Below are 22,872 nucleotides of genomic sequence, written 5' to 3'. Positions count from 1 at the left end.
CGGCGGGAAAAATGCTGCTGTTGTATTAAAATGCTATTGTGAAATTTTAAACTACCAAACAGATTTTATTAGTATTTCTAAACTGTAAATATGGCTGACATTTTACTCCTGAAACAAGGACGCTGTCGCTGATCATTCTAGACCTTAGTATCGCTAAAGCTGATTGGTTCAGGGACAGATCAGTCATATTTCCAGAAAGCTGATTGGACGTAAACCTTCTGTTGTGGGTAGCCTGATAGTAGTTGGCAGCTTTTTACGAGCCAAAGTCCTCAAATGTTTTAGATAATTTTTCCAAACTGGTCGTTATTGCATTGACAAACACTAGTCCACACTAACGTCAGCTGGTTAGTTAATCATGACTTGATTTTGGCTGTAGGAAGGAATGGTGTACGCTGCAGATTATGTTACCCAGATATGTCAAGAATTTCAAATTATGTTATGTTTTCATGAGAATTTGGCTTAACTTTATATGCAGTCAGTCAGAGCTGGGATTTGAACCACCGATTTACTGATCGCTGGGCGACCCGTCCCATCATGTTTTTTTCTTATTACTGTTAATTCTAGAATGATCATGAAGTGAGATTGAACTCTTGGCAAATCTAGGTACTGTACTCAAAATCACGTGATTACTGAATAATTGACCAAGATAGCAGAAACACAGAATAACAAGACAATATTATAGCACAGAAAATGTCTCGAATGAAGAGTATCCTTAAGTAGAATGATGGAATGTTATTTCTTACTCTGCGGTATCTCCTTTACATGTGTATTATTGAATTAAAGATGAATTATGTCTATTATTACAGTCTGTCACATTTTATATTATTTTGTTCAATTTCGAACCAGGGAGGAAAGTTTGATCTGCGGCCTATGAGGAAGCCACGTCGCAAAGGCCAGGGGGCTACAGGAGGTGGCGCTGATGTCAAGAGGCTCAATGGAACAGTTGGTGGGTGTGGGGCTGCCCGCCAGAGATCCCCATCCCCTTACAGCCTCAAAGCATCTCCAAGCAGAGAAACGCTGACTTACGCCCAAGCTCAGAAGGTGGTGGAGGTGGAGCTGGACGGTCGGCTTCATCGCATTTCTATTCTGGAGCCCTTAGAAGTCGTCACTGACAATGAGATGAAGGCTCAGGACATGAGTGAGTGTAACAGCAACAAGGAGAACAGTGAGCAGTCATCGCCTCCCGCCAGCAGCACCCAAACAGTCCACAAACCTGTCACGCCCCGAAGCCGTAGGAAAGACTCCAAAAGTCCTTCTATCAAGTCATCACCTTCCAAGAACAGCTGCCCTGACTCTCATTCACAAACACCTGAAAAACTGAATGTCTCACATCAACAGATGACCCTCCCTGAGCCTCGTTATCATGTTCTCGAAACATTTGTGCCAGTCGAGGTACCCCCTCTGCCTACAGCGTATTATCGTTACATAGAACGCTTTGCTGAGGAGCAGGAAGCCGAAGCAGAATATGACATGGATGAAGAAGACGCCGCCTGGCTGGAGATGGTCAATGCAGGCCGGACTTCAGAGGGTTATTCGGTGGTCTCTCCGGACACCTTTGAGCTGCTGATCGACCGACTGGAGGAGGAAGCGTACCAGGAATCCCGCAGCCGGGTGACCTCTCAAAACACTATTGACGCCGATGCCTTTTGTTGTGTGTGCCTGGACGATGAGTGCCTGAACAGCAACGTCATCCTCTTTTGCGACTCCTGTAACCTGGCTGTGCATCAGGAGTGTTACGGGGTGCCCTACATCCCTGAGGGTCAGTGGCTTTGCCGCTGTTGCCTTCAGTCTCCTCAGAGACCCGTTGACTGTGTTCTGTGTCCGAATCGCGGCGGTGCCTTCAAGCAAACGACTGATGCACGTTGGGCACATGTGGTCTGTGCCATCTGGATCCCTGAGGTCTGCTTTTCCAACACGGTATTTCTAGAACCAGTAGAAGGGATCAGTAACATTCCCCCAGCACGCTGGAAATTGACCTGCTACTTGTGTAAGCAGAAGGGACGGGGTGCATCTATACAATGCCACAAGGCCAACTGTTACACTGCATTTCATGTAACATGTGCTCAGCGTGCCGGCCTTTTCATGAAGATAGAGCCTGTGCGAGAGACAAACATCAACGGGACCACATTCTCTGTTAAAAAGACTGCATTCTGTGAGGTTCATTCACCGCCAGGACAGGAGTCCGTATCAGATGAGGACAGCGAAGGAAGAGTGGTGGGCAGCAGAGGGAGAGCGAGTCGAGGACGGAGCGCCTACACAGAGGCTCCCGCGACACCAAAAAAAGGCAGAACGTCTGAAAGAAATACCAAGAAGACGGATAAAAAGAGAGGGCAGAAACCCACAGATTCAACAGCACAAGTGGCAGTTCCTCAAATCCCCACAAGCAGGTTAGTTTCTTTAACCGTGGTTCTCTTGGCAAAAACAGCTTACGGTTTTATATTCCTTTTATATACTCATAATAATTGATAATATAATTTTCATCAAATTTGTAACATGCATTAATAAGCCCAAGAGAAGGCTGGGGGTGTACAACATTGACGCAATAATTTTTTCTGTGTTTTTGTTTATTTTATTTTGTCTTTTAATATTTTGCATCCTTCAGAATGTATAAATATCAATCATTGCATACTAATCATATCAGTAGAAACAAGTTGCCTAGTGATCTCTACTAACATTGATCTCTCTATGCATTTACATATATTTGTCGTGTATTGTGTGTATATATACACATACATACACAGAAACATTTAGCATCTCTCTATACACTGCAGGGAGAATGTTTTATGTCTCCAGAGGTCAGGAACATTAATTCAATGTGTCATTTTGTGAACTCATCAACATTTAATTGGAAACTCTCGGTTGGTCTGGAAACACCTCAGGATCCCCCCCGGAAGCGCTGGAGGAGGTCTCTGGGGAGAGGGGAGTCTGGGCATCGCTGCTCAGGCTGACTCCGCGCCCCAGCTCTGGAGAAGCAGTAGGAGATGGATGGCCGGATTTTCTTTAGCTGAGCCATATATTTTCAGAATTTGAGGCAAATATTTATAATTACGAGTGAAACTTTTAAAACTCTGATGGCGATGTGGTCCAACAGTTTTGGGAGGAAACATAAACCATTTGTTTCTTCTATCAGTCTCATAATTGTGTGTATAAATGGTGCTGGTGGAGAAAAAATGTTCATGGTGCAACCAAAGTCTTTATCGTTTGCCGTGAAACTAATAACAAATCCTCATGCGTACACGGGATGATGCACACTTTGGCCGACGGCATAGATGGCGATGCTGGTGGTGATCCGGTTTGTTTCTCGATGCTGTTTTTTCCACTTGTTTTTCAGTATCTGTGCTTTCTGAGTGCACACAGTCTGTTCTGTTAAGCTACAGGAGGCAACATCTACATGGACTCACAATGTGTGTTTGTGATTGTTTTTTTAAGATAATGACAGATCAATTCAAAGAAATATAAGATCACATTGATGATATATTTCACACACCCATAATTAATTAGATTGCTTGATGTAGAATTGCAGCATCTGGTAGATTTAATAGAAAACTTACAGTTTTAGTATTTATTAATACAATAGCAACACTGCAGATCCATAATGATAATAGTAATGAGTATAATAATGGCAGTGATGGCTAGAAAAGCACTCGGAGAGCGCAGACCTCCGCCAAGCAGCTCATTCCCCTCGTAATTGGATTTACAGCATCTACATGGTGATCTGGAGCATCATCAAAAGGTTATAAATTGTTCTTGGTATCTTTATACACCAGACTTTCATTCATAATTTTCCGAACCGCTTCGTCCGTTACCCGGTCGCGGGTCATGCCATCGCAAGTAACAGTGAATCGGAGTTGATGTCTATTTTTAACTGATTTTTAAATCCATAAATGGGGTTTTCAATGTTATGTTATTTCCCCCCCCCCCGACCTCATTCCATATCAGATCCAGACGACATTTTTCATGATAGTGCATATCGGACCGCTTTATGACTGATTTTTGGTGAGTGAATTGAATGCATATTTTACAAGATAGGATTTTTGGAAAGAGTCTCCGTTATAAATAAATGGGAAAATCCGGACTTTTTTTGTATTGCGACACTGAATCATCAAAATTGAGTCATCTGGTTACCTTGGTAACATTCCCAACATTTCCTGAAAATGTTGTCAAGATCCATCCAGAACGTTTTGCGTTATCTTACTAACAGACAGACAAACAAACAACCCGATGCCGGTGATTACATCACCCCCTCCTCGGTGGAGGTAGTTACAGCAATACCTCGATATATGAGTATGATTCATTCCTGGACCGAGCGCCTATGTAAAATAAATGTTTCCCATATAAAATAGCTGAAAATAACTCTGTTCTGGAAAACACTTTTATCAACGCTAATACCAATGAAAAAAAAGTTTTTAATCAGTATATAAATACACACAAAATGGTATAATAAATTCTGTACAGTATTGGTGTATATAAAATGTGGTTTCAGGAGTTTTACCTTTGAGACAGATGGTTAATGGTTGTGTGAAGTGAGGAGGGGGAGAGAGAGAGTTGTACCTTTACACGTACACTTACATAGACTCAGACATAATAGTCGAGCCTTTGGAAGGCTTTGTGTTCCTGATAGCATCCTTCTGTTTGAGGATTGTATGTATCGTTGATGTACTCCGCTCGTACTGACGTGCCAAAACACTTACACGGACACCACGGTCATGTTTATCGATCATTTCCAGCTTCATCTCTATTGTCATCATGCGTTTTTTCTTCTCACTGCCATCCTTATAAATAATATTCACAAATACAGTGAAACTCACTGAACGAGTGAAGCGCATTTGGAGCGATCCAGCATCAGCATGTTGCTCATATCTCAAATTTATGCTTGCATCTCAAAGCCAAATTTTGCTCGCAGGCCGGCTCATATCTCGGAACGCTCTTATGTCTGTATAATATTAATGTTCAACCATGATCCCAGCAGGAGATCGTCTGATAAAGCACAAAGACTCCAGGGAAGAGTCAAGTTAGTAACATGATTTAATGAGACACGAAATTAAAGAGAAGACATGCCCAGTGCATCATGGGAAGTCCCCAAGCAGGCTCAAGGTATAGCAGCATAGCTAGCCTAAGCTTGCCCAAATTATAAGCTTTATCAAAAGGAAATATTTAAGCCGACTCCACTGACTGAAAGTAAAGCATGTTCCACGGGAGGATAACTCAAGGATGTTTCATTGTACTTCACATCAGGTTTAGAGTAACAACCTGCATCTTTGTGTATTCTACAGGCTGAACATCATCTCCAAAGGAATCATCCTCCAGAGGAAGAACCAGTTCATGCAGAGACTACACAGCTACTGGTTACTAAAGCGTCAGTCGAGGAACGGCGTGCCACTCGTCAGGCGTTTGCACGCTATCATCCAAACCCAAAGGAATACCGAACAGGTCAGGCTCCAGAATCAAACTAAAAGCTTTCTGGCTAATGTGATGATTCCATTTCTGATTTGTAGTTTTCTTTTAGTGTAAAAGATTTAGTGTTAAAGATTTTGTGATTGCCTACAGACACATCAATTGAGCGCTGTTTATAAAAAAAATGGAACTGAAAAACAATCAACTGCTCTCTACAGCCTGAAGTGGATTCAAAGGTTTCTGCTGCAAGAGAAGCTCTGAGATATTGGCAGAAGCTGCGGCACGACCTCGAAAAAGCCAGGTTGCTCGTAGAGCTCATCCGGAAGAGGGAGAAACTCAAACGGGAACAGGTAACCTCCACAGTTAAATTTCACATGCTAGAAATGAGAGTTGTGGTAACAAAATAAATATTTAAAATTATAAGGTGTTGTCATATATGACTCTGAAGTTCTGCTGCGTTTGGGTAGTCTCACATATATATTTGTCATATAGAGATTATACGCAGACTTTTTTCCCTAACACGATCGAATGGCAGCAGGTGGCGTACCAAAAGTAAACAAGCACATCCCTTATTAAATATAAAAGCAATTGAATATGCGATTCATATGAGGCACCTGATTGGCTGCTTGAACGCTAACCGCAACCACTTAAGATGAGTCTCATTGTGAAACATTTTTTAGATATAATTTTATGCTATTACATTTGACATGTTAAATAATTGCTTTCAGCCATCTTTTAAAAAGTTGTGTCAGCATCCCGTATGGTTCATATCCTCTGACAACTGCAGGTCAAAGTTCATCAGGCAGCGCTGGAGATGCAGTTGACGCCGATGTTGGTGCTGCTCCGCGCTACTCTGGAGCAGCTACAGGAGAAAGACGCCGCAAAGATCTTTGCACAGCCGGTCGACATTAAGGAGGTTAGCGATATTTCACTGCTGCAGTGATGAGGCCTGGGGCATGTATACAGAGGAAAGAGAGCGACAAAGCGAGATGGGCAGACGATTCCAGAAGTTCTTTCCTCGTTCTCCCATTTCAGACATTTCTTTAAATGAGACATCTAATGTCACTTAACACCAAAACACAGGACTAGAGATCCACCTTTAGGTTGAGAGCTGACAGGTTTGAGTTCTTTGAACTTCGGTCATTGTTGCTATGGAGAAACACAAGTTTTATATTTACTGTAGACAAGAAAAGTCTCCCTTTTATGCTGTAGATGACAGCCTGTCCAGTTGAAGGATGATATTTAGGTCTTGTCCATCATTACACATTTTCAAGGTGATTATTGAATGTTCCTTGTTGCGATACGTCTTTCTTTAACGCTATCCAACGTTTCCTCTGACCTGTTTTAGCTGCACAGGTTTTTACCTTTTTACCGAACTTTCTCTTTCATGCTGATATCTTGTCCTCAGGTTCCGGACTACCTGGAGTTCATCAGTCAGCCCATGGACTTTTCCACGATGGTTTCTAAGCTTGAGAGTCATGCCTACCGCTCTGTTGCTGACCTCGAGACTGACTTCAACCTGATGGTATCCAACTGTCTCCTCTACAATACCTACGACACGGTCTTTCACCGGGCGGCACTGCGTCTTAGAGAATTGGGGGGAGCCATCTTGCGCCATGCGCAGCGACAATCCACCAACACCGGCCTGGACCTGGACTCCGGCATGCTGTACCCAGAGTCCCCGCAAAAGAGAGACTTTTACAGTTGTACCTGGGAGGATGGTATGTCGCAGTTGTCATTTCTTGTAATGTTATACTTTATTTTATTTAAATACATACATACAGTAAAAAAGTAGATATATATTTTTAGTAATACACAAATTTGGGCATAATGTAATGAGTCTGACTTCTATCTTTCCCAACTCCTAAGAAAGAAACTAGTAATTAGAGTACAAACAGGATTAATGTAATATATCAGAATGGTCTAAAATAACTAAGCTGTCTAATTCATCAAAGTGAGGAAAGGAAAATGCTGGAAAACAAGTCAAACTTGTTTACACAAAAGCAGAAAAAAGTAAAAGCTCTAATTCAAGGCCTCAAGAGAATAGTGCATAAAACCACCAACCAATCCAATCAGCCGGGGTCACCATGCCTCTCACCCGTAACCAGCCCCAGGAGACCCGTGACCCGCGGGGGGGATAGGGGGCTGTAGATGAGATGATCACAACCCTGACAGAATAATCAGTTGTAATGTTGTTATCGCTTCATTGTTAAAACCTCTGCCATAAACGCAGATGCGTCTGTAGTATTTTTCCTGGTGGTCCACTTAAACGAAACAGACGGATTTGAAATGATTAAGACTAAATTATAAGCGCATGTGTGCCGACACGTAGTACAGCAGTGGAACAACACGCGCTGTATCTGCCAGAGCAGCCAATGCTGAAGGTTAATGTTTACATAATTGATAAGACACTAGCACACTAGACAAACAAAAATACTTTCAACCATTTCAAAGTCTACAATTTGGGGTGATTTTTATTTATTTATTTGACACATTTGAGTCTTCTCCCTCTTAAAGAGTGAAAATCTCAGCTGTTTTCATTATGCAGTGAAAATCCCCAACTGCCTGCATGTCTCTGTTTTGCCAAATTCTGTAGAAGGTAGACAGAATGCACAATAATGAAAACATGGGTTTAATAATATTTAACTCATTGAGTGCCAGCAATTTTCAGCTCAGAATGAGAAAAGAAAGATGAAAATCTCCTCTTTCATCAGAAAAAAAAAGTGTGTTCCTGTGATTCTGGAGTTATGGGCCGTTGAAAAGAGGCCGATTTCAATGTCAGGGTTAGCATTGAATGTTTGGGTTCGAAAAAGCGTCTTTAGACGAGAATGGCATTGAATGAGTTAAGACCCATTATTTAATATTTTAAATTGTAGTTCATTTAATTCATTTCAACATATATTTTATCATGGTGTAAAATGAATACAGTTACCGTTTTGTTTATAGGTCAGATTATAGGTAGTTGTCGACTTTACGAACGCGCTGCTCTGTCGTGTTTTTCTGCTTACGAGGTGTTCTTACGACGTACCGGAAAGCGAGCGAATCGAGTGTACAACAGTTTCTGCGGTCTCACCCACGAAGTCTACCGAGAGGAAATTGTCTCTTTCTACTCCTCATTTACGGAATCATGACGCAGCATAATGTACTTACGTTAATTTAACACGGACCGACGAGCGACCGAGTCGGCACAGATGCTGGCGGTATATGACACTGATGCATGTCTCATTTTACCTGCTTCACGTTGTTCATTTCGGTCTGACTGCTCCATGTTTGCAGGCGGCATGAGATTATGTGTAATTATGATGATCACCAAATTCAATGTTGAGAATTGGATTTCAATAAATTGGGCGGCTTGGCCTATTGATTCGATTCACCTTGGTGTATTTGGGTTTGCTCGTCGGCTGTATTTTGTTGTCTCTTCGCGTTACGCCGTGTCTCGGTTCGCTGTCAACCTAACGCCTTCCTGTTCTGTCCAGTTGACAGTGTACTGGACCCAGACAACCGGATCCACATGACGGTGGAGGAGCAGTTGAAGGAGTTGTTAGACAAGCTGGACTTCGTCACATCCATGCGATGCAGCGGCGCCAGGACTCGACGCATCCGCCTGCTTCGTCGCGAGATCAACAACATCCGCTACAGACAGGGCCAACACTTGCGCCACAGCCTTCGCAATGGACACCTGAAAGAAGACGACGAGGACGGCGACGACGAGGAAGAGGACGATAAAGATGCCAAAGCAGAAAATGGCTCTTCGTGTTTAGACAAAGGTGGGTGGATCCGAATCGCTGGTGTTTCAGCTGCCAATGCATGAACCTTAAAAAAAAGCCTATTTTATTCAATAAGACCAGTTAAAATGAGCTAACAGAACATTGTCCTCAGGTAATTGAGCCAGGGTCCCCCCCACGCACCAACCCCAACAACCCCACTGTCTCCAGTCTAGTAAGTAGGGGCCCACAGAGTCTCGTTAGCCATGGCTGCCTCACAACTCCTCTCTTTCCCAGTGCGCTCTATGTCTGCACCTCTTCTGTACATCACTCTCATGGACTCACCACTCTCCATCGGCCACATACAGTCACGCCATATCATCCCACTTCTGACCACAGGCTAATCCAGACAATCGTTCTCTCGCTACCACAGAGGAGGGCAGCAGAGAACCTGTGATCTGTGTCAGCTGACTCGTGAAATAACGGCCATGTTGTGAGAGGAAAGTTTCTTACTCGCGCGTCCCGAAGTCGTTCATGTATCCAGAAACGCTTCAACTCGCCGGGACTTGTTTCAGTCGTTAGAATGAGATCATTATGAAGTGATGCCATGTTGAGTATTACACCACCACATCACGCTACATACTAAATGGGTCTTCATCTCAAAAAATGCTGAGTGCACTTTATTACATTTGTCTCCTCTTATCTTCCAGGAGGCCTGAAATTTACCTCGCCGCCAACTCTGGAACCGACAGGGCTGGCTCCTTCTCCACGACGGGGGGATGCACCTCTGGAGCCCCCCACCCTGAGGCCAATCACAGGGGAGCCCCAGTGCCCCGCCTGGCTCTGCAAACACCTAAAGCTGGACAGCGACATTTCAGATGGCCCAGCAGAGAACACTAATTGCACTAAAGCCCTGGAGAAGCCGGCGTCTCCTCCTCCCATTTTGCACAGTGAAGGACAAGAGGTTGCCAACGGCCTGCCGGAGCTCCGGGTCCCTCCACGGCCCACCACTGGAGGAGTGGGACGAAGAACCTCTGTGTTGTTCAAGAAGGCAAAAAATGGAGCCAAGCTTTTCAGAGAGAGAGACAGCCCTATGCAAAATGGAAAGGGGCTGCAGGACAATCATGTAAGCAGCGTACCTGCGGTAAACACCTCTACAGGTTGCAACCCATCCTCCACACCAACCAAGACCCCACAGAAAAGTCCAGGACCCCCCACCCTTAATGAAAAATGGACCTCCAGTCAAGACACGCTCTCTGAGATAACACCAAAACATGCACGAGAACGTGGTGAGAAGCTTGTTGTTCTTATTCACTATATTGAACATTTCTTCCCTCCTCAGCGCCTTTAGAGCACACTGGAAACACTCGTATTAGAATGTTCTGAGTTTACATTCATCAGTCAGGAAATGATGATGTCAGACAGCAAATAAAAAGACTGATTTGTTCGGTGTGTGTCTCAAAGTAAACTTGCGTTAAAGTGTAGTTTTTAAGCTTTCAGGAAACACTCAGCATCCATCTGCTCTCACTGAACAAAAACAAAACAACCTTTATCTGTTGGTAGTTTGTCCCTTCAGGTTCGATGTTATGTGGAAACAACCTAAAGTTGTTTTGCCTACCAGATCGATAAAGCAAATACCTGATTAGCATGGGATATACTTCTTTGGACTGACTGTCCTCATAGCTCTGGACAGTGGTGGTGTTGTCTATGTGACATTCATTGAATTTAATTGTTTATTTATCGAATACATAAATAAAAAGAAAGAAAGAAAACATAATGAAAAGAATATTCAAAAAGGAGTGAGAAGAAGTAAACTGTACTCCCACCCCTGGACATAATCCGCTTCCTTCCATCTCATGGATTTTCTATCCAGTTTTTTCCGGTTTTTTCCAGCATCAGTTCTGCTCAGATTGCTCTCATCTTCTTTCAGGACTGACCAATGGCTTCAATAAGCACCACGATTGTGGGTCTGATGCTGAATGCCGGCCTTGTCCAGTCCTGCACAAAGAAATGTAAGATATAGTTGTCTGTTGTCAGTGCTGGTGTGATCATGGTAATTATTTCAACAGTTTGTTTACAGTTTCCTGTCTCACAGCAGCTCAGCTCCCAAGCGAAGCCTTGGGAAACCATCTCTTTCCAAAGTTCCTTTCCTGGAGATACTCAATGGAGACTTGGATTACACTGGTAATTTTGCGTGGTTGTTTTGTCTATTCATTCATTCATGCAGCCTCATGGGTAGTGCGGTTAGCAGGAGCTAACATAGCATTGCCAGTTTCTCCCTTGTGCCGGTCTCAAGCCCGGATAAATGCAGAGAGTTGCGTCAGGAATGCCGTCCGGCGGAGAAATGTGCCAAATCTGACATGCGAATCAGCGTAAATAAAGTAATTCCGGATCAGTCGAGGCCTGGGTTAACAACGACCGCCAGCCGCTGCTGGAAATTGGATTACTATGGGTCAAAGACAGAGACGAAGAAGAGGAGGAAGACGGGTGCATTAGCAGCGAGAGAAGAGGGAATGGAAGCGGTTAGGACTGAGAGTAGAGACTTTAAATGTTGGGACAAAGCTAGAGAGCTGGTGGACATGATGATGAGGAGAAAGGTTGATGTGTTGGTTGTCAGCGAGGATGAAGGGAAAGGTCTACCAGACAGTGGTGAGGCCAGCCATGATGGACGGCTTAGAGACGGTGGACCTGAGGAAAAGACAGGAGGCAGAGCTAGAAGTGGAGGAGGTGAAGATGCTGAGGTTCTCCTCGGGAGTGATCAGGTTTGATTGGATTGTAAATGAGGCAATGAGAGGGACAGTGAAGATGAGACATTTTGGAGACAAGCTGACAGTGCACTAGTTTTGTTTATTAACCTAAATGATGTTGCATTTTTCCTTCTGTACCATAAAAGCTCATCCTATACATTTTTCCTTGGTAATGTCTGAATATTTAAATGTTAACAACCTAAATGTAAGAATGCGTGTGGTAATGTCCTTTATTTTCTTTCTCTTCCTAAAATGATGTCCTTGTTTGCTGCGTTTTTGTTTTCCAGGAAACAGCAGCAAAATGTCCGACGGTGAGACCGAGCTGGAGCCTCTTGAGCTGGTCTGGGCCAAGTGTCGTGGATATCCCTCCTATCCCGCGCTGGTAATCCCTATTTCTACCTAATATAAATTAAATGCGACAGGTGTTGAGACTAACCACATTTGAGGACATTAAAATGAGTGAGTTCTAATGTGATTTGGACGAATTATAGAGCATCTGTGTCCCACACAGTACGATCTGGTTTCCCATTTGACTGACCCGTGGGCTCCTTCCAGGTCATCGACCCAGAAATGCCCGAGGAGGGTCTGCTGCACAACGGGGTGCCCATCCCCGTCCCGCCCAAAGATGTCCTGCATTTGGGGGAACAGAAGCAGGAGGAGGCCGACGAGAGGCTGTACCTGGTGCTGTTCTTTGACAACAAGCGGACATGGTGAGGCTCAAACAGACATGCTGGATGGGCCCGCGCGGAGACGCTTCGGTTCGGTGCTTTTTAGATCGGTGATTCGTACACTGGAGACAACGACCGCGACATTTTAAACGTGAAAAAAAACACAAATACTTGGGGGTTTTTTTTATTTTCAAAATATTCATTTATATACATTTTAGTCATATGTATACTCAGAGCACACAAACGGGTACGTAAAAACCGTAACTCTCCCAATCTGTGATTGGTGCTGCAGGCAGTGGCTCCCTCGCGACAAGGTGACCCCCCTGGGCGTCGACGACACGGCGGACAAACTGCGCATAATGGAGGGCCGCAAGTCCAGCATCCGCAAGTCCGTTCAGGTGGCGTACGACCGCGCCGTGATCCACCAGAGCCGAGTCAGCCACAGTCGGGGCTTCGTGGTCTCCAGCTACCTGTAGAGGACGGCGGCCGGGCCACGGCCGACCACTATGCATTTCTCATTGGTTGCAAAGCAGCCAATGGGCCGAGCGCTGCGGCCAGTTGGACTCGTGTTCACACTGCGGCGCTCTGGACCGTACTTCGTTAGCGAACCACTACTGCAGAAACGTTTGCGTTCGAGTCATTGCCGTAGACGTGAAGCTCCGGGTGTGACTGAGGTTACCTTTACTTCCCATGATGCTGCAGCGGACATGGCGTTAATGCCACGTTGAGGGTGTATCCAGGTAACGGCGTCCCCCGTGGGTCCGTTGATGCCGTCTGAGTCGAATGTAAAGGAATTCCCCTGTATTTTATATAATGCTACTGCCAAGGACTCAAAGTGTCAGAAAACAGAGTTGACACATTTAACCCAGAAGACGTATGAATGGGATAACGGCCATCTTTGATACAACACAGCTTCTTACATTTTAGCCTTTTTACAAAGACACTTGTATGTTATAAATGCACACATGTAGATATGTATGTGTATTATGAAATCCGTTTTTATTTAATGTTGCTGTTTTAAAATGCGTGTTTCAATCAACCCGCCAGGGTCAAAGTGAGGCTGTATATGAGGAGATAAATAATTCCTGACTTGCTGCAGTGTACTTTTCATTCACGTAATTTCATTGCGCACCCCGTGCAATGAACCGTATTCTTTATATCGGAATTCTTTTGATACAGAGAAATAATTTATTTATGTAAGACAAGTATAGAAATAAAGATATATTGGTTGACGTTGAGAATGAAATCATATTTAAACAAATGGAGTGTGTTTAAAAAAAACATGCAGCCAATATTTTAGGTGAGTCCATATTTGACTTGATTTTTCTTTAGACCAATGCCATCATCCACTGTTCCCCCCCATCCAGAAGCTTTTATTTATTGTCGAGAGTCCCATTTTTAATGAAACTGAAATGGAAAAAATACAACTTTTATAAGCTTGTACTACTTACATATTTTACCTGTTGAAATATTTGGTCTGAACCAGTATTTCCACTTTTCGGATAACAAATGCTCAATTAAAAATCCTTCTGGGATACTTGGCAGCAGTTCTTGTTTTTCATTTTACACTAGTCCGTGGCATGAACACTTCCTAACAGGGTGGCAAAAGTAAATTCCATTTAGTCCCCGCTTTCAGTCAGTTTTAATTTCAAGAATAGTAAACATAGTAAAAAAGTACTTCTAAGTATACATGTTAGCTGTTTGCAACAGTTATAAAAGACCTATAAAATATCTTGTCTATGAACACACTTCAGCCTCTTTAGAAGGTAAAAAAAATAAAAAATGCACAAACAGAAAATGAAGGATTTTCATCAACAGATAAAATAGTATTTACAGAATTATTTTTGTTTTTACAATTTCCCAGCTTATTTAAAAACCACCCAGTCCTGAAAAGCAAATGTAAAACTGCCTTCAAATTCTGGTAATTTTTCACCATTTCTGATTCGTCCTGTCAGAATCCATGCTGCTGTCTCGTCAGGAGAAGGTAGTTGTGATGGAGGCTTCGCAGCTCTGTCAATCTGCCCAGCAGGCGGCCAAACCGCTGTGGGCCCCCTTGCGCAGCTCCGGCCTGGGCCCCACACATCCTGGATAGCAGGTCAAGAATCAGTTCTTGCATTTTCTCAACACAGCTGGCTGCCTGCAGGGATGCACGATCTGCAGACATGGGAACAGAGCGGTTACCAACACTGAAACATTCCTACTTGCTTAGTTAAAATCAGGACGTGGAAGAGCCTTCCATTGGACTTTGGTGAATTCAAATGGCTCCCATCATTAATACGAGACCTTGGTGCCAGTCGTTTAGTTAAATACAGCAACTAGACAGCACACAAATCAATCGTGAATTAATTTCCGGATTTAGCGCCAAGTCTTCCTCGTCAAATGCCCACCCTCTTCAACCAGGTTTACGAAACTCCATCAGTTTGTGTTCATCCCATTCTCGAACAGACAAATCCGGCAGCTGAGATGATTATTTCTTATTACTAATGAGAGGGCACAGATTCCTGGTCTGACCTGAGCAGAGCACGGCTGTAGCAGTTAGCAGCGTGTATTCGGCCTCCGTCACCTGCAGCGTCGCCATGCTGTGGAAGAAGTTGAGCAGCAATCCGCAAAGATCCTGGCTGCACCCTGTTCACAGGACAAACGGTGATGTGACTACAACCTTTCCTTTTACAGGTTTAAGAGATGAAAACCATTCTGGTGAGTGCATGGCTGGATTCACCTGAGTCGACCAACATCCTAGTGTGCATGCTGTCCTTTGACTCTACATTCCTCAGCCAGCTGTGCGTTGACGTGTTGAAAAGTTGCTTGTCTGTTAAAGGGAATTTTTGAATATTTTTTTTTAGAAAAAGTCTTGAAGCCATACAGAGTCACTGGCGTGTCTGTAGGTGAACTAGCCTGGACTGGGGCCTGTTGGGCTCTGAGAGAAGTGCTGAGCTGAGATCAGGAACATGACCTCCAGAGAAGAGACGGACAGGAGAGCGCTCTGGTCTGAAAAATCCAGGAGGTCAAAACCTGTCAGCGGAAAACATTTGCATTTATACATATACACCAGTATACATTTATACATTTGCATTAAACTTTTGTCATCATTCATCACAAAAAACAATCTTTGTCCTGTCCTGAAGCATATTGACTTAAATTATAAAAAGTTGTCTATTTGAAAAATTCAAAGCCTCAAGGTCAGCTTTCCAATAGGTTTGTACAAACCTTTAAGGTGGCGTTAGGATTGTGTCACGCAGATGTGTGCGGGATAAACCATTTTAACCATATGACAGAAACCAGACAAATCACCCCTTTATTGTGTTAGATATTATCTAATACTCCATCCAAACTAGTTTCTGCCCCCCCCCCCCGTTAGAATGAGCCTGTTAATAAAATGTATTTTACTTTAAAAAATATATATATAATCCTAAGAAAAAAAAAGGGGTGGTCAAACTGAGTTGCTCAAGGTAAATATACCTTGTCGCTATGTGCTATAGACAGAATTAAAAACCTTAGTGAGCCACTCTACACGATACATAAATTGATTTGCAAGCGCATATATTTTCATGCAACCTACCTGGAACTGTCCTCGTAAAATAAAGTAATCGTTGCAGGTGGGGTGACACAGACACGCCCTCCCCTTCTTCTGTGTATGGCCACTCAAACAACTGAGCAGAAAACACACCAAGTGGTGAGGGCCCAAGTAAGAACGAGATGTTTCTGGAAGAGCAACTGATGCCTACCCGGCAGTAGCTGCTGTCCTGCGCTCTGTACAGTCGATGGGCCTCCACCATCCCGTCCACAATGCGCTTCTGCTCCCGGGTTAAACTAACCGGCGACGCCTGGTGCAGATGGGCGTGAACGGGGAAAGAAAGCATCAAGAGTTTAATACACCGTATCAAATTTACAAGGTAAAACGTGCAATAAGATGCCTGATCATTTATCTAACCAACATTATTAACAACCAGTCAACAAATGCAGCTGCAAAGTGCCGGTTTGCTTCTGGTTCCAAAAAGTTGTAAACACAGACCTGGGGGGTGGGGGGGGGGGTGGGGGGGGGCGGAGCATTCAGTTACCAAGCTCCTTTATTGTGGCTTCATGGGGCAGACCCCATCTCTATGTTCAAGAGGAGACTGAAGACTTGTCTTTCTTTTTATTTAAATAATAATCCAACCACTGACAAGCAGAATCAGATGGGCTGTCTGTTACCTGTCCAGGCGGTCTGCTGCTGGAGCTGACCACCCTGCTGTCTGTGTTCTCCTCTTCCACCTGGCCTCTGCCTTTGCCTCCTTTCCTTAGTCGTTTGGACTGGCACTGCACCTCAGTCAAAAGGCCTGGGGAAGAAAAAAAACATTTCCGACTCAAGTCAGCCAAAACTGTTAAAGGCACATTGTTTTAAAGCGTGTCCTTACAGTACACGGTGTCCGATGTTTAAACTACTGCAGGCACGTTACTTACACTCAGCCAGCATTCCCACCGCGCGGCACTTCCTGAGCCGACAGTCTTGGCACTTTCTCCTCATGTACATATCCATCTCACAGCCGCCGCCAGTCTTACAGCGATACACAGCCTTTTTGGTCACACTACGCCTGAAGAAGCCTGCAGCAGGTGAAGAAGGGAAAGCGGGGCCCAGATGAGGGTGAAATTAAAATAAAAAGATATCAAATAAAGCGGGAAATACCTTTGCATCCCTCGCAGGTGAGAGCATTGTAGTGATATCCGGATGCTTTGTCTCCACACACCACACACAACTCATCCTGGCCTCTGCTCTTCCCTCCCGGCCCCAGCCGTGCCTTCCGCACCAGAGGCAGCCCTTCCACTCCAAGCCCCTGAGCCAACCCCTCGGAATAAGGCTCAGGGGTGGGATCGCAGGGAGACTCTAGGTAAAGAGGACTGTAGTGGTATGGAGGATGGCAGGGCTGTGAGGAGGAAGACGAGCAGGAGGAGGGAGAGGAGGTGGAGGAGGGTGGAGAGCCATAGAGAGGGAAGGGCAGGTTCGCGTGGCTGTATTGTTGCTGGGTGAAAGGGAGCAGCTGGAGGTCAGGGTCCTGCAGGGGGTAGCCCAAAGGGTCCGCCAACATGTCTGAAATGGAAAATGGAAATCAAAGACGAGAATACCTCAATCGTCTCGTCTACAGCCGCTTTATCCTCCGTGGTACACCCCGGAAGTGTCGCCAGGAAATTTCAGGAGCACACATAAGACACACACCCACTCATGGACACACTCACACCTACGGATAATTTGGAGTGACCAATTCACTTAATTTGCTTCTTGTTTCTGGAGGTGAGAGGAAACCGGAGAACCCGGAGAGAACCCAAGCAGACATGGGGAGAACATAAAACTCCACACAGAGTCAAACTCAGAACCTCATTGCTGTGAGGCGACAGCGCTACCAACTGCACCACCGTGCCGTGACTCCTCATTTTAGGGGGAAGGTTTTATGTGAGGGTCAAACTGTAATGGGATTACTGATATAAAGAGTAAACCTTGGCTGAGGCTCGCACCCTCTGAGTGCCATAAAGGTTAAAGAATGTTGTTGCTTAAGAAATGTTTACAAATGGTTTTAAAAATGGGATTTATTCTGGAAGCAGGCCGACGAAGTAGATGACCTGCTGCTTACATCAAATGTGGCACAACAAAAAACAAATAAATAAAATAGTGTCGTGTTTGTTTGAGTCTAGTAGCAGGAAGTCAGATACAGGGTCCAAACGGGAGCAGTTCAGGGACTGATGATGTAAACTAAAGCGGACACACACACACACGTTGATGGACTGTTCGTCTTGGTGAATATAATCTATCAATCCATCCAAAACACAAAAATAAAAAAAAAGTTGAAAATGATGTAGATACAATGACGAGATTTTAAATTGCAACACTTTTTTTAAATCGAAATTGTGAAACGTGTCCCCTTTATTTAAAAATGGAATGGACATTGCTCTACCCATCTAACCAGACGTTAACCACGTTTCATGACTCTCATAAGACACAAACTAATCAAGCAAAATTAGCACATTTGCTTGATTAGTTTGTGTCTTATGGAGCATATCCAGGTGTCTCAAAAACCACGATAAGATATTTTAATTGGTATCACAACTTGGATATAACAAAAATCTGATCATAACACTCTTAGGAAATATCCTTCCTAAAAATAGAAGCTGGAGAGTGTCATCACCGGTAAAAACGTTTCACTTGTAAGACAAGAAATATGACTGATGACAAACAACTCTATTAATTGGTTATTAAGTCAAGTAGAATCAGAGGAGAGTGGTCTTACAGGAATTGTACTGTTTCATGGCTCTTAGCGGATATAATAAAAAGCTGAGGGTGAGACGATATGAGCATGTTCAGACCTTTGAAACAGGATGCAGCTGAGCTCCAAGCACCGTTCAGGACTATTTGATCCCCTTTTCTGGATGCTTCATGAATTATTGAGCATCAGCTGATGCTGAAGCTCTTATGTAAGCTAATGTTAAGGTACTGTTTTCTCAGTAAAAGACTGCAACAGAGAAAACAGCCGGCCTGATATCTGTCCAAAGGTTTAAAGTACTAATGTTGATTACTGATGGCCTTTCCAGGAAACCAGTGGAGACCGCATGTCTCCATGAAACAGGTGGTGCCTGTTGCATGGCAGTTGTACGACAGCAGTGAAGTGTGCAGTAGGAGTAACGGGGCAGTCTAGTGTACAGGTGGGTGGGGTGCACCAGGGATCAGGTGTGCTCTGTAACAGGAGAGTGTCAGCGAGGATGAAGGGAAAGGTCTACACGACAGTGGTGAGGCCAGCCATGATGGATGGCTTAGAGACAGTGTCTCTGAGGAAAAGACAGGAGGCGGAGCTAGAAGTGGAGGAGATGAAGATGCTGAGGTTCTCCTCGGGAGTGATCAGGTTGGACAGGATTATAAATGAGACAATAAGAGGGACAGTGAAGGTTAGACATTTTGGAGACAAGATCAGAGAGACCAGACTTTGATGGTTTGGACATGTCCAGAGGAGAGACAGGGACTATATCGGTAGAAGGATGCTGAGGATGGAGCTGCCAGGGAACAGGGCTAGAGGTCGACCCAGGAGAAGATACATGGACGTAGTGAGGGAGGACATGAGTGGCTGGTGTTGGGTAGGACGATGTAAAGGACAGAGTGAGGAAGGTTGATTTTCTGGGTCAACCCCTGGTGGTACAAGCCGAAAGTACAGTAGTAGGAACATTTTGTTTAATCTAATTTGCAGGATTTGGTGATCGTAATTGTGTTTGCAGATTGTAACCAACTGTAATGACCTCTCCTCACATTGTCCTGGGGTGTGAGGGATAAAGGATTTCATTCTACGATCATGGAAACAAAACTATTCCTAGATTATGGTGATTACACACGCGTTAATACATTCCATGACAAACTCGAAACTCCTCAATCCTCAACACGGCACCTTCCATTTGGTATTTTCAGAGAGCAGAGTAGCTCTGGGAAGGAGAGGCGGGCCTTTCACTGTGTACGTAATCCTAATGTAATTATTTATCAGTCCTCAGCAGTGATTGGCTGAAGAATGGTGACTAATAAATAGTCAAATGAGTTAGTATTTTTAGAAGTTTCGATGGTTACAAAAGATTTGATAAATTGACCAACGCGCTGATCCGGTCACGTAAATACAGAAACAGAGTTTTAAGAGGCAAATATTGATGACCTCTTCTTCCTCTATTGTCTTTGCCTCCACTCTCTCTCCAGATGTTTCTTGTCTTTCCTGAACTGGAGCGGCGACGCTCTCATAGCGAGGGGGGGGGGGGGGGCTTCCAACATGTGACAGAGCTGTGATTCTCACTGTTTGTAAACCATCTGAGGGCTGTCTAAACACTCCTCAGCCACCCCACCATCCCACGCACACTAGGGAGCCAAGCATCACCGATAAAATACCCCCGTAGATCCCCCCCCCCCCCCCCCCCCCCCCTCCATCTCCACCTACTGCTGCTAGACAGCAGAGTGAGAATCAGTCAGTACGAGTCCATCATCCAAAGATCGCTCAGCCTCAGGGAGCCGGCTGCACCTCCTCAACAAGGAGTTTGTTCAAGTCATCAAGCTCCACATGATGCAAATAAGCAGCCGACATTCATTCATCAACTGCGAGAGTGAATGAGAAGAGGCCGTGTGCAACAGTCACAGTGAGCAACGATGAGACGCTTAAATATCCACTTAAATGTACAGATATCACGTCAAAGTCAAACTGGTTAAAATGGAAGGAAACCAAAGTCATAACAGCTGCAGGCTGTCCCACCTAAATGTAGCCAATCTAAAGCTAATATTAGCCACCGTAAACTACTGGCCATGTCTGCAATGTGAGGAGAACTAAATAACAATCAGAGACATCATGTCAGAATATTCTGAGAACAATCAATTGCAATTCAGAAAATTCATATATCTTTTTTGAATGAAGTTATAACATTATGATAACAAAGTTATACTTTAAAAGAATTAAGTCATCATGTAATGGGAAAACTGCTGGAGGGGAAACCCGGATGATGTCTAAAATCTAATCTAGAGCACATTCAATTTTGAGAGTGATTCAGATACCCGCCTGGATACAAAGAAATTACAAGAATCTGGATTTTCACTATTTACTTATAATGGAGGCTTTCCAAAAAATCAGATCTTGTAAAATATGCATTCCATTCACTCACCAATAATCACAGTCATAAAGGGGTTCGATATGCAATATCAAGCAAAATGTGTTCTAGATATAAAATTATGGATTCAAAAATCAGTAAAAAACACAACTGCGATTAGCTTTTACTTTTCATGGTTATTGTATAAAGATACAAAGAATAATTTATAACCTTTTGATGATAATCCGGATCACAATGTGGATCCAGGAATTTTTAAATATATGACGGTTACTTATTTATTGTTCCTTGGCGAAGGTTTGTGCTCTCGGAGCTTTTCTAGTTTCTTCTGATTCCACATTTTACACGGTTCCACTTTGAGTCGGTAGTGAACTGAACTGCTTAATCAATAACTCGGCTGACACATATTTAAAATATTATCACATTTACGCAAGAGCGGCCTTCACTAGCGTGTTGGGTCAAGACCGAGGTCAAAGCAGCGTCATGGACCCGCTGGTACGCTGATAGATTTCTGTCATTTGAAAAGATTGCTGGACTAGACAAAATCCAGAAGAGAAATAACATGGATTATATTCTGTGAAGAAATAGTTCACATATAAATTGTTTATCACGAGAATGCCCCAAAGTTACAGGGATTCCAGGAGGAGATGGTTCCCTCTGAATTTGATTGCATTTGCATTTTCTTAAACGCATCATTATTAAGTGAATATCAGTTTATTTTCTCGCTATGCTATACTCTCTGCCACCAGTTTGTTCTGCAGCACTCCCTTCAGGAGATTCAATACAGAGACGACTTTTTTTGTCTACTAGTCAGTCAGTAACAAGTTATTTAATTCTTCCATAGCACTAATATCAGAATTCCTCTTTTTAAATTGGGATTCTTATACTAATGCTAGCTGTCGGGAACATGAAGGAGCTGCAATCAATCAGAATAAACACATATCTCTTGCTCGCATTAGTAAACTGGTTGTCTTCGCAATGGTGGCTCCAAATAGCTTAATTCTTCAAAAGCTGATTGTGCCACAAAAGAAATGTATTCATTCATTCATTCTTTGTTTTATCTGTAAAGGTAAGGTAAACTCTGAGGTAAGCATTAAGACAAAAGGGAAATCAAGAGGCAAGAGGGGAGCAGGTGTCAAAAAGAAACCGATCAGTGAGACAAAGTGAAGGAGTGTCGCTGTGGACTCACCATAGTACTGGAGCTGCTGCTCCGTGGAGCAGTAACCGTCTGTGGTCGAGAGAAACCCCCCTGCGGAAAAGTTCATCTCCCACTCAGTCCACTCTCTCATCTGGATAGAAGATCTGCTCTTTAGCTAGTAGTCTGGGATCCTTCCTCAAACACATGCAAAAACATAAACGCAAACACACACAGTAACGCTGAGGATTCACACGGACATGAAGGATCCGATTCCTCGACCCCCAGGATGGGTTCAGGTCTCTCTGCTGGCCACGCTGAGCCAGAGTGCAGCTGAGGCTCTTGCTCTGTGGTGGTGGATGATGTGTGGAGGAGGTCTTAACAGTCCTTGGGGGGGGGGGGGGGAGATAGCTGATGGGGACACCCAGGAAGGGCAGGGATGGGACTGTGATCCTAACATCTGGACCTGACCCAAGACCTCCAGATCAACGTTGCAAAGGAAGAATTCTCTCATTACAATGAAACGACTCAAAGAGTCAGCGGGTAAACGGTTGCTTCTCGGGATCATTTCATCCTCCAGCTCTTGCCAGACGAGCCTCTGGAGGGTTTGATGCAGGGGAAGCAAACCGAACAAACTG

At 44.0% G+C, this 22,872-nt stretch overlaps 2 protein-coding genes across 2 annotated transcripts; one reads left to right on the top strand and one right to left on the bottom strand.

Moving 5' to 3' along the window:
• The first annotated feature begins 870 nt into the window (after window positions 1-870).
• brpf3b (bromodomain and PHD finger containing, 3b) lies at window positions 871-13,028 on the top strand. The gene is made up of 12 exons (XM_068743327.1): window positions 871-2,387; window positions 5,274-5,430; window positions 5,613-5,744; window positions 6,182-6,310; window positions 6,803-7,115; window positions 8,871-9,161; window positions 9,809-10,387; window positions 11,029-11,110; window positions 11,194-11,282; window positions 12,133-12,227; window positions 12,401-12,555; window positions 12,806-13,028. The coding sequence occupies exons 1-12, from the start codon at window positions 871-873 to the stop codon at window positions 12,987-12,989; spliced, it is 3,723 nt and encodes a 1,240-aa protein (XP_068599428.1). The 3' UTR covers window positions 12,990-13,028.
• Window positions 13,029-14,445: 1,417 nt separating this feature from the next.
• On the bottom strand, window positions 14,446-22,388 carry nr1h5 (nuclear receptor subfamily 1, group H, member 5). The gene is made up of 10 exons (XM_068743338.1): window positions 22,289-22,388; window positions 17,177-17,578; window positions 16,954-17,094; window positions 16,705-16,829; window positions 16,239-16,337; window positions 16,073-16,163; window positions 15,409-15,525; window positions 15,233-15,322; window positions 15,025-15,138; window positions 14,446-14,667 (listed from the first exon to the last, which is right to left on the bottom strand). The coding sequence occupies exons 1-10, from the start codon at window positions 22,386-22,388 to the stop codon at window positions 14,465-14,467; spliced, it is 1,482 nt and encodes a 493-aa protein (XP_068599439.1). The 3' UTR covers window positions 14,446-14,464.
• Between the last annotated feature and the right edge of the window lie 484 nt (window positions 22,389-22,872).

The sequence above is a fragment of the Brachionichthys hirsutus genome, chromosome 2 (genome assembly GCF_040956055.1).
Source record: "Brachionichthys hirsutus isolate HB-005 chromosome 2, CSIRO-AGI_Bhir_v1, whole genome shotgun sequence".
Classification (NCBI taxonomy): Eukaryota; Metazoa; Chordata; class Actinopteri; order Lophiiformes; family Brachionichthyidae; genus Brachionichthys; species Brachionichthys hirsutus.
Note: the sequence above shows the minus strand (reverse complement) of the source record. Positions and strands in the feature narration are given on the sequence as shown.